Raw genomic sequence first — 12,454 nt, 5'->3', positions numbered from 1 at the left:
ATTGGCGAACGACATCGCCTCCCGTATAAGGCCTCATACAACGCCATCTGAATACTCAGCTGGTAACTATTGTTGTAGGCAAACTCGGCAAGAGGCAAGAGCTGATCCCATGAACCTCTGAAATCCATAACATAAGCACATAACATTTCCTCCAAGATTTGAATGGTGCACTTGGACTGTCCGTCCGTCTGAGGATGAAAGAATGTGCTCAGCTCAACCCGCGTGCCTAACTCACGCTGCACGACTCTCCAAATATGCGATGTGAACTGCGTGCCCCGGTCAGAAATTATGGAAATAGGCACGCCGTGCAGGCAGATAATCTCCTAAATATAAATCTGAGCCAACCGATCTGAAGAATAGGAAATCGCCACCGGAATGAAGTGTGTGGACTTAGTCAAACGGTCCACAATAACCCAGACTGCATCATATTTCTTCAAGGTCTGTGGTAAACCTACCACAAAATCCATAGTTATGCGCTCCTACTTCCACTCTAGTATCTCCAATCTCTGAGTCAATCCTCCTGAATTCTGATGTTCATACTTCACCTATTGACAATTCAAACACCGAAATACATAAGAAACAATGTATTTCTTCATTCTTCGCCACCAATAATGTTGTTTCAAGTCACAGTACATCTTTATGACACGTGGGTGAATAGAAAAGCACGAATTGTTAGCCTTCTCCAGGATCAAATCACTCAATCCATCAATATTTGGAACACAAATCTGGCCTTGAAGCCGCATGACACCATCATCACCAATCACAACCTCCTTAGCACCACCTTGTTGCACTGTATCCTTCAACACCAATAAGTAAGGATCATCAAACTGGCGAGCGTTGATACACTTCAACAACGATGACTGTGCTACAATACAAGCAATAACACGGCTTGGCTCTGAAACATCCAATCTCACAAACTGATTAGCCAAAGCCTGAACATCCATGGCTAGTGGCCTCTCTGCTACCGTTAAATATGCCAAACTGTCCATGCTCTCAGCCTTTCTACTCAATGCATCGGCCACCATATTGGCCTTCCTTGGATGATATAATATGGTGATATCATAATCTTTCAGCAACTCCAACCATCTCAGCTGCCGCAAATTAAGGTCCTTCTACTTGAACAGGTGCTGGAGACTCTGATGGTCGTTATAGACCTCACAATAAATGCCGTACAGATAGTGCCTCCAAATCTTCAGTGCGTGAACAATGGTTGCCAACTCTAAGTCATGAACAGGGTATTTCTTCTCATAAACCTTCAACTGTCGAGATGCATAGGCAATCACCCTACCATTCTGCATCAATACTGCACCAAGCCTAATACGTGACGCATCACAATACAAGATATAGGATCTCGAACTTGTAGGCAACACCAACACTAGGGTTGTACTTAATGCAGTCTTGAGCTTCTGAAAGCTTAACTCACACTCGCTGGACCATCTGAAAAGAGCACCCTTTTGGGTCAACTTGGTTAATGGGGCTGAGATAGATGAAACCTCCTCCATAAACCGGCGATAATAACCTGCCAAACCCAAGAAACTCTGAATCTCTATGCTAAAGTAGACTTAGGCCAGTTCTGAACTACCTCAATCTTCTTAGGATCCACTTGAATGCCCTTGGAAAATACAATATGGCCCAAAAAGGTAACTGAGTCTAACCAGAACTCACACTTTGAAAACTTGGCATATAATTGATGATCTCTCAGAGTCTGAAGTACAGTCCGAAGATACTGCTCATGCTCTTCTTGACTGTGGGAGTATACCAAATCGAGATAGGGCTTAGTCAAACCAAATCTAGGTAGACCTAGTGAAGCGGATTTGATGGATTTGGTTTGACTAATGCTCCTCTAGTCTGAAAACTTGAACACCTGTTTCATCAAATCTATAAAGGTTGTTGGGGTATTAGTAAAACCAAATAACATCACTAAGAACTCATAGTGACCGTACCGAGTCCGAAAAGCTATATTAGGGACATCCGATGCCCTAATCATAAACTGATGGTAGCCCGATCTCAAATCAATTTTCAAAAAATACCTTGGCACCATAAAGCTGATCAAATAAGTCATAAATCCTCTGCAATGGATACTTGTTATTGATAGTGACCTTGTTCAATTGCCGATAATCTACACATACCCTCATCGTTCCATCCTTCTTCTTAACAAACAACACTAATGCACGCCAAGGCGAGACACTAGGTCTAATGAATCCCTTATCGAGAAAATCCTATAACTTCTCCTTCAATTTCTTCAATTCAACTGGGACCATACAGTACGGTGCGGTAGAAATGGGCTGAGTGCCCAAAACCAAATCAATTCAGAAATCAATATCTTTCCCGGGTGGTATCCCTAGCAAATCTGTAGGAAATACCTCTGGGAACTCGCGCACAACTAGTACCGAATCCAAGGAACGAACCTCTATACTAGGATCTCGGATATAGACAAAATATGACAGACAACCATTCTGGACCATACGTCGAGCCTTCACATAAGAAATAACCCTGCTAGTAGAATGGCCAGGAGTCCCTCTCTACTCTAACCGAGGCAACTCCGGCATGTCTAATGTCACAGTCTTCGTGTGACACTCCAAAATAATGTGATAAGGCAACAGCTAATCCATGCCCAAGATAACATCAAAGTCCACCATATAAAGAAGTAGAAGGTCTACCTTAGTCTCATAGCTCCATATATAAACCACAGCCGAGCGATAAACATGATCTACCACAGTCGAATCTCCCACAGGCATCGACACATAAACAGGAGCACTCAAAGAATCACGAGGCATAACCAGATATGAAGCAAAATAAGATGACACATATGAATAAGTGGAGCCCGAATCAAATGAAACTGAGGCATCTCTATGGAAAACTGGAACAATACTTGTGATGACCGCATCAGATGACTCTGCCTCAGGTCTAGTTGGAAATGCATAGAAACGGGGTTGAGCTCCACCACTCTGACCCCCGCCTCTCGGATGGCCTCTCCATGGCTGACCTCTACCTATAATGGCCTGACCACCACCTCGGGCTGCCTAACTCCCGCCTCTAGCTGGCTGAGCGGACGGTGGGGCAACCAGTGATAGAATCATAGCACGAGAACTCTACTGTGGCATGCTACCCTTTGGCCTAGGGCAAAACCTCGCGACGTGACTCGGATCTCCACAAGTATAACAAGTCCTCGGCTGTTATGGCTGCTGACCCTGGAACCGTCCCTATCGACCTGAATAGCCACCTTGATAACTTTGAATCAGAGATACACTGACCCGAGCTGAAGGTGCGTTGTAGGCTAGCTACATAGGATAGGACGCATAAGAACAACAACTACCCAAAGCACCTTGGGATGCCTATTCTGACTGAATTGTCCTAGGAGGATGGCCTCTACCAAATGAACACCTACCTCCAAACGAGGCACCATTGAAACCACTAAAATGACAAGGCCTCTTTTCATATAGTGCCTTCCTACCCTAACCACGAATCATCTCGATCCGTCTAGCAATCTCAACTTCCCGCTGGAAAGAAAAATCATCCCCAGTCTCCTTGGACATCTGTAGCCTGATACCAAAATTAAGACCATCAATGAATCTCCTCACTCTCTCCCTCTCAATAGGAAGCAAGATAACTGCAAGGCGAGCAAAATCCATGAATCTGGTCTCATACTGGGTAACTGTCATGCTACCTTGCTGAAGGCACTCAAACTGCTTGTGGTACTCCTCTCTCAGAGTAAAAGGAAGGAACTTCTCCAAAAATAGCTATGAGAACTGATCCCAAGTGAGTGGAGGCGATCCTGCTAGTTTGGCTCGATCATAGTCTTGCCACCACCTCTTGGCGGAGCCATGCATCTGAAAAATCGTAAAGTCAGCTCCATTGGACTCCACTATACCCATGTTGAGCAACACTTCATGGCAACGGTCAATGAAATCATGTGGGTCCTCAGAAGGTGTACCACCAAAGCAAATAGGAAATAACTTTGTGAACTTGTCCAATCTTATCAACCCCTCAGAAGACATCACGAGCCTCTCCCCAGTCTGTGTAGCAACAATAGGCTGAACCACTACAACTGGCGGAACTATCGGAGTCTGATATCCATGAGCCATCTACTCTGGTGTATGAGTAGCGGGAGTCTAGGCTCCTCCCTCAGTCTGAGAGACAACTGGTGCCACAAAAAATTCAGCGGTCTGGGCCACGCTCTCCATAAGGCCCACTAAGCGGACTAGAGCGTCCTGAAGTGTCGGGTAGCAATAAACCCCTCCGAGACCTGAGTTGGTCCAACTGGTAAGGACTGAACAGGAACCTCCACCACCATCTGGATCTGAGGATCCTCAAAAGGTATTGTTGCACATGCTCTAGGCTGAGCTCTGCCTCTGCCTCTGGATCGACCTCGGCCCCGGCCTCTACCTGTAGTAGTGCAGAAACCTGGGGCTCCGGCTCCTGAACTGCCGTTGATGTTGTGTGTGTCCTCGCCATCTGCAAGAGAATAAAAATGGAATAATTCAAACTTCAGTGATTGAATAAAATCACACGATAGAGAAAGAAAGAATTGAAATTTCCCTAAAGTCCTATAGCATCTAGAAGATAAGTACAGACGTCTCCGTACCGATCCTCCAGACTCTACTAAGCTTTCTCATGACTCATGAGACCTAAAATATCTAGTGCTCTCATACCAACTTGTCATGACACGGATTCCTAACCTCGGGGTCGTGATGGTGCCTAACCTCTACTTGCTAACCAAGCCAATATTAGGTAAAAAATTACCTTGTTTAATAATTTAAAATTGAGTGATAACAATACTTATCGACTAATAAAGCGGTAATACATAAATAAAACCATAGCATAGCATGGTCTAATATAATCCCAGAAATCTGGAGTCACCAGTACACGAGCAACTAGAATACTACTAGTATGGTTAGAACGAAATACAGTTGTTTGGAATGAAATAAACAGTAAAGACATAAATAGAAGAGGACTACGAACGCCACCAGCTCTACCTCAAGTCTCTGTTGTATATATAATCCGAGCAGAAGAACCACTAGACTTCGCTGGGACTAACACCAGTATCTGCACAAGAAGTGCAGAAGTATAGCATGAGTACAACCAAACCAATGTACTCTGTATGTATCGAGCCAAACCTCGATGAGGTAGTGACGAGGCTATGACAAGGTACCTACTAAGATCCCATGCAGATATGTACATAAAGCAACAAAAATAACAAATAGTGCATTTATCATAATAATGGAGAGGGAACATGTAGAAAGGAAAGCACGGTAAAAATGGCAAGTACAATATCACCTAGAACACTCCTTCCAAAATAAACGACAATGCAACCGAATAAATCACAAAATTCGGAAATCAAATAAAGCAATAGAACCAATAATGGTACGACATCACCCTTCATGCTTTTACTCTTATCCTCATCATATATTAATAGTATGATAAATGAAATGGTACAACATCACTCTTCTTTCTTTTACTCTCTTTCTCAAATGGCATGATAAATTATAATAAGAAATCCAGTATACGGCATTACCCTTCGTGCTTTAATCCTCACAATGTCTCAAATCGATGATAGTTTATGAAAATGAGACACGGCAACAGCCTTCATGCTTTTCACTCTTCCTCACCGAGCAACAATAATAAACCAAGGTATTACTGCAAGGTGGAAAATAAATTCCACTTCAATCATAGCATTATGATGAACAAACTCAACTTTCAATATCCCATAACTTCAAAATAAACAATAAATACGAAGGAAGACAATTAGAGAAATAATATTCTAACTAAGGCATAGAAAGCATAGTCAATGCAAAAACATAATACAATAAAATAATTTCCACCTTCATGCTTTAACCCAATGACAATACATATATACTCGTCACCTAACATATATGACATCCCCACACATAATTCACGTAGCAAATAGACCAACAAGTCCTAATTTCCTCAAGTCAAAGTTAACCACGACACTTACCTCATTCCGCAACCAAATCAAGGCTCAACCACGGATTATACTTTGGAATTAGCCTCTAAACCAAGCAAATCTAGCCAAATATTATTCAGATAATTCACAATAAACTCTAGAAACTACTCACGAGTGAAAAAAATTCAATCTTTAATGAGTTTGGAAAAAGCTAACAAAAGTCAACCCCGTCTCGCTTGGTCAAAACTCGAGATTCGAACCAAAACCCGTTTACCCATTCACCCATGAGCCCGTTTATTTTGAAATTCGACCTCAATTTGAGGTCTAAATCTCAATTTTACAAAATCTCTAAATTCTACCCAAATTTCTAATTTCTACCATAAAAATCCTAGATTAAAGGTTAAAATTAATGGGTGATCATGAAAATATATCAAAACTAGTTAAACATTACTAACCAATGAAATTGGGATGAAACACCTCTTCAAAATCGCCTATAGGTCGAGCTCGAGCTTTCAAAAATGGTGAAAAGTGACCAAATCTTGATTTTCAACTTTTAAATAGTTGTGCGTCAGGTGTTGTTCGCGTTTGCGAAGCACATGACACGTTCGCGAAGGGTACTGGCACAAGGCCTACGCATTCGCGAGGCTACCACCGCATTCTCAAAGGCTTGTTCCCAGCCAAGCCTTCGCGACCCAAGGTTCGCATTCGCAATGAGGAGACACCTAACATCCCCCCCGAATTCCACAAAGCATCACGTTTGCGAGATGCCTGTCACATTGGAGAAGGTTAAGACCCCCAACACTTTGTGTTCGCGACCGTCCCTCGCGTTCGCGAAGAACATCCAGCTAAGGTTGTTCAAAACCGAACCTTAATCGTTAACCGAAGCGATCCGATGGCTTATTGGCTTATTGGTATCGTATTATCAGGGTGATGGTTGGTGAACGGATTGAGATTTTATAATTAACGGCTTAACGGTTTGGGGGAGGATTACTCAATTTTCTTATCGGATAAATCGTTAACCCGTTAAGAATTTTTATATTTATACTTTTTTCCCTATATTAGTGAAATCATTGAAATTCCTTTTTTTTCATTTTCTCCTTTGTCGAGTAGATTGATTTTTAAAAAGAAAAAAAAACTAAAATCATGTAACCTGGTATTATGCGATGTTATGTAAACATGAAAGCATGGTGCATTCTTGTCATATTTTAAAGTACCTAAATAATTCAAAATAATTTAGAGATAAAGTTCGAGTCTTTTCTAGTTATTTAGGAGCTTTGTTATGTATCATAATAGCCTTAAATTATAGGTGGAAATACTTCTTTTTTGACTCATTCGACAATCGAGTACAAATTACAAAGTATTAACATAGTCTATCATGTAGCAACACACTAGGATTGTTCAAAATTATTTTATTTTATTTTTTCGATAAACCGCCCGATAACCGCCCAATAATTATTAATCTGATACCAATCTGCCCATTGTCTTATTGGATGGCTAGCGGATTATTACATTTATAATCCGATAACCGAAAAGCCGAACCATTAAGCGTAAGTATCCGCTCGATCAGCCAGATAAGCACCCCTACATCCAGCCCTCAACCCAAACTTCCCCTTCGCGATCGCGAGAGAAGCTTCGCGATCATGAAGCACAAGGCACCAGTCACCAGAAACAACAATCTCCCAAGTTCAAAAATGGTCTGAAGCCTATCCGAAAATCATCCGAGCCCTCGGGACTCCAAACCAAACATCCACATAAGTCTAAAAATATCATACGAACACGCACGCGTGATCAAAACTCCAAAATAACATCTAAACCATGAATCAGACATCAAAACGTATGAAATTCAAAAGAAAACTCAAGAACCTCTAGAATCACAACCAAGCGTCTAAATCCTATCTAATCAACTTCGAATTACATAAAAATTTTCATACAAGTTTCAAATAGCAAAACAGACCTAATCCAAGTCCTAAAACTAAAATCTGAACCCGATAACCAAAAAGTCAACATATGGTCAAACCTAAGGAATTTCCTAAAATTTAAATTGTTAGCTTCGGCAAAATAAGTTAAATCAATCTAGGGACCTTTGAATTCAATTTCGGGCATACTCCCATGTCCAAAATCTTAATACGAACCTACCGGAATCATTGAAATACCAATCCGGAGTCGTTTACCCAAAATATTGATCGTGGTCAACTTTAGCATTATTTTTAAGCAAAATTTCACATAAAAGCTTTTTGAAATAAGACACGGACCATGCACGCAAATTAAGAAACATCAAATGAAGCTACGGGAGGTCTCGGATCATTAAAATTAGGGCTAGTACTCAAAACGACCTATCGGATCGTCACAACTTAAGACTTATAACTGGCTATTTCATATAGAGATAAAATATTTACATGAAAATTGTCACCACTCAAAATCTCAACAATGGTCGTGATGTCACCTAACCCTAACCCGTTAGGTAAGAAAACAATCAAAACCAACCAAAATAAAATAAATAAAGGATAATCCGTTATCAAGATATAGATAAAACATAGATAAGTCTCAAATTCAATAATGCCACATGCGAAAGTACATCAACCAACTCCCAAAATCCCGTAGTATGAAATCATAAACTACTAAGATAAAATACCATTAAGTCTCACAAAATTCAAGAATATTGTCTGAAATAAGATAAACATTATGATAATGAGAAGAAGGTAACTTCTAGGGTCTGTAGTCGATCAAGCAGCACTACCTCGAATCTCCTGAATCAGCTACTGGGAACTCTCATATGATCCACTAGTGCCAATGTCAGAATCAGCGCAAAATATGCAAAAGTATAGTATAAGTACAAAAACAACATGTACTTAGTAAGCATCAAACCTAATTCGAAGAAGTAGTGGCCAAATTTGACAAAATATGATACTCTCCTTCTCAATCTCAACAATCCATAATAGCATGAAATTATAGAAAATAACCAAGGACAACAAGTTTAATAATGAGGTGCAAAATCAGAAATAGGATAAGCATGGTTCTCAAACAAAATAACCAGAACACAATTTATTTGCTAAGTCTGCATATAAAGAGGATATGCACCAAGTAACACCTATATGAGTACTTTTACATGAGTCTCGGATGTTCATGCATGTTCAAGACTCAATCATAGCCAATATACATCACATCACATATTCTCTAATATGATCCAGCACATCCCACATGCTCAACACTATACGCGTATGACATGCTCTCACAGGGCCTAATATAATATGGGTAATTACCTAAATCCGGAGGGACGGATCTATATCCAAGCGCCTCATGGAAATTCATCGTGCCATAATATATTAATATCACACTAACCACGTGGTATAAATAATCATGCCATAATAATATCAATCCGCTCAAATGTCTAAATAAGCCATAATCATATCAATATGTACCAACTCTTCATCTTTAAGGATGTGTGCATATGTTCAAGAAATAACCAGTAAAATGCACAAGGACATAATAAATAAAGATGTAGATGTGTTCTCAAGATATAAAGTATGACTACAGCTAAGTCAAGTATATCAACAAATCTCAAGTATAGACTATCATGCCCAAATAATATGTCATAAATTAAAATATAATTTCTAGCATGAATAAATAAGCTCACGTAGTTATACAATCAAATAGAGCATAAGTCAAGAAGAACAAACAACCAAACAAGGCATAAAGAAGCCTAAAACTATCTCAAATATGGTATAGCCTTAGTTTATGTATATACGCTCGTCACCTCGATATATGTCACATTCAAATCATGTAGCATGTAACACATGAGTCCAATTTGTAGAAAATTTTCTCTTAACAAGGTTAGACAAAATATTTACCTCTCCTAAAATCGCTTTAACCCTCAAATGCCGTTTTTCCTCTTAAATTCTCCTCCTAATAACCCAAATCTAACCAAATAATATTTAATTGGGTCAAATAAAATCATAGAAATTAATTCCAAATAATAAAGCTTCAATCTTTAATCAAATCTCAAAAGTCAACATACGCCCACATGGTCAAAATTCGAGTCCAAAGTCAAATTTTGTTGACCCATAACCCCACGAGTCTAAATATATAATTATTTTATAAATGAGTCCACATCGATGTTCAAAATCTCAAAATACACTCTCTTAAGTTTTATATTTTAGGTGTAGAAATTCATGAGAAATCAAGATACGTAATTAAAACCAAGTAAAAATTACTTACCCTCAAGATTGGAGTGAAACCCCTCTTCAAAATCTCCTCTTCTCGTTCTTCAAAACTCAAAAATGGTGAAAATAAGCTACATCCTGAAACCTAGACATTAAATACCCTTGGGCCGAAATCCTTAATCGCGATTGTGACATGCCCCGCGCGACCGTGAAGGCCACTTGCTTATCTCTCTATGCGATCGCAAACTCTCTCACGCAACCGTGATGCACTATTTGTCCAATCTACGCGATCGCAAACCCCATCACGCGATCGCGCGGCAAAAAACCTCTATTGCCCAATCTACTCCTACGTGATCGTAACTGACCTCACACGATTGCAATGCATTGCCTGCCATCCCTGCGCAATCGAGAAACCCTCCACGCCATCGTGAAGCACAAACTCCCAGGCTGTTAATGCCTTATACACAATTATGAGACATCTAAAATGCTCCGAAATCATCTCAAAATTTACTAGAGCCCCCCGGAATCCCGTCCAATTATCCTAACAAGTTCGTATACCCTATAAAAACTTATCCAAAGACTCAAAATATCAAAAACAACATCAAAATCAAGAATAAAGCATCAAACCAAATATCTCAAACTTTCTTAAGTTTAAAATTTCAACTTTCGACTAGATAAGCTGAACAATCTTGGGCCACCGCAGAACCAAACTAAACATACATACATACAAGTCCAAAATCATGATACAAATATATTGGAACCTTCAAACGTAGATACATGGTCGTTTACTCATAATGTTGACTTTGATCAACTCCTCCAACCTTAAGCCTCAACTTAAGAACTAAGTATTTTAAATCACTCCTGAACCTCTTGAAAACCAAAACCACCTGTCCCACAGGTCATAAATAATTAAACCAACCTACGGAAGTCTCAAATAAGGGAATGAGGTTCTAGAACTCAAAAAACTTGGTTGGGTCGTTACATTCTCCACTTCTTAAAAAAATATCCATCCTAGAACGGGTTTAGAAATGTACTTGAATTGCTAAAAATGTGTGGATATCTACGCAAGGTTTCTGACTTAGTCTCCCAAGTAGCTTTCTCACTTAGTTGTCCTTTCTAAAGCACCTTCATCAAAGCATTCTCCTTTGACCTCAATTTCTAAACATGCATGTCCAAAATAGTTACCGGTTATTCTTCATAGGTTAAATTCTCATTGTGATGTATTGTTGTCATGACCCAAAATCCCAATCACGAGGTCGTGATGACTCCTAACATCTACTTTCTAGGAAAGCCAATATTAGACACACAATTATTTATTTTAACAATTTTAAAAGCAGATTAATGAGAAGATAGAGTTGTAGAGCTTTAAAATACATAACGAAATCGATACACAGTGTCTATTCTAAACCCAGCATTTGGTGTCACGAGTACATGAGCTACTAAAAGTACTAATAAAATCTGAAATGAAAATATAACTGTCTGAATGAAATAAACAGTATGAAAGATAAGATGGGGACTTCAGGGTCTACGAACGTCGAGCAGCTCTACCTCAAGTCCCCGGATATAGACAGTCCAAGCAAGCCTCTACTGAACGCCACTTAGACCAATACCAGAATCTGCACAAAAAGTGCAAAAGTGTAGTACGAGTACAACCGACCTCATGTACTCCATAAGTGTCGAGCCTAACCTCGATGAAGTAGTGACGAGGCTATAACAAGACACTTACTATAAATATGTAAAAGTATAAGTAAAAACAACAGCATAATAGAGGAACAAGGATTAGCATGTAAACCGGAACAGAAGGTATATAACAAAGGTTCCCAGAATATCATCTACGCTTAAATTCACAATACAACATGAATACGGGACCAACAGTCAAGAACATTCATAATATATCTTCTCTGTTGTGGCGCGCAACCAGATCCACACACACACACACACACACACACACACACACATATATATATATATATATATATATATATATATATATATATATATATATATCAACACCGTTACAGTGTGCAACCCGATCCCAAATAACATACCAGTATTTGTTGTGACGTGCAATTCGATCCCAAATACAACATCAATAGCGTTGCAGCGTGCAACCCGATTCCAAACAACATATCAATATCTACTGCGGCGTGCAACCCGATCCCAAATACAACATCAATATCGTTGCGGCGAGCAACCCGATCCCAAATATATAACATGAATGTACAAATCTACAACCAATTATGGCGTATCTCACAATGAAATGCAATATGGATATTAAACAAATAAAGATATAAGATGGATAAAAATGACTATTTAGCAACATACAAAAACATAAGGCAAGTAAAGGCAATCAATAAAGAAAGAAGTGGATACATAGAGACATATAGAA

At 39.5% G+C, this 12,454-nt stretch overlaps 1 protein-coding gene across 1 annotated transcript; it reads right to left on the bottom strand.

Annotated features, from left to right (window-relative positions):
- Positions 1-479: 479 nt before the first annotated feature.
- On the bottom strand, positions 480-3,632 carry LOC138905723 (uncharacterized). Its single transcript, XM_070194247.1, has 4 exons — positions 3,461-3,632; positions 1,289-1,519; positions 645-958; positions 480-545 (listed from the first exon to the last, which is right to left on the bottom strand). Exons 1-4 carry the CDS (start codon positions 3,630-3,632, stop codon positions 480-482), a joined length of 783 nt encoding a protein of 260 aa, XP_070050348.1.
- Positions 3,633-12,454: the final 8,822 nt, after the last annotated feature.

The sequence above is a fragment of the Nicotiana tomentosiformis genome, chromosome 2, assembly GCF_000390325.3.
Source record: "Nicotiana tomentosiformis chromosome 2, ASM39032v3, whole genome shotgun sequence".
NCBI lineage: Eukaryota > Viridiplantae > Streptophyta > Magnoliopsida > Solanales > Solanaceae > Nicotiana > Nicotiana tomentosiformis.
The sequence above is the reverse complement of the archived record's forward strand: the minus strand, read 5'-3'. Positions and strand labels throughout refer to the sequence as shown.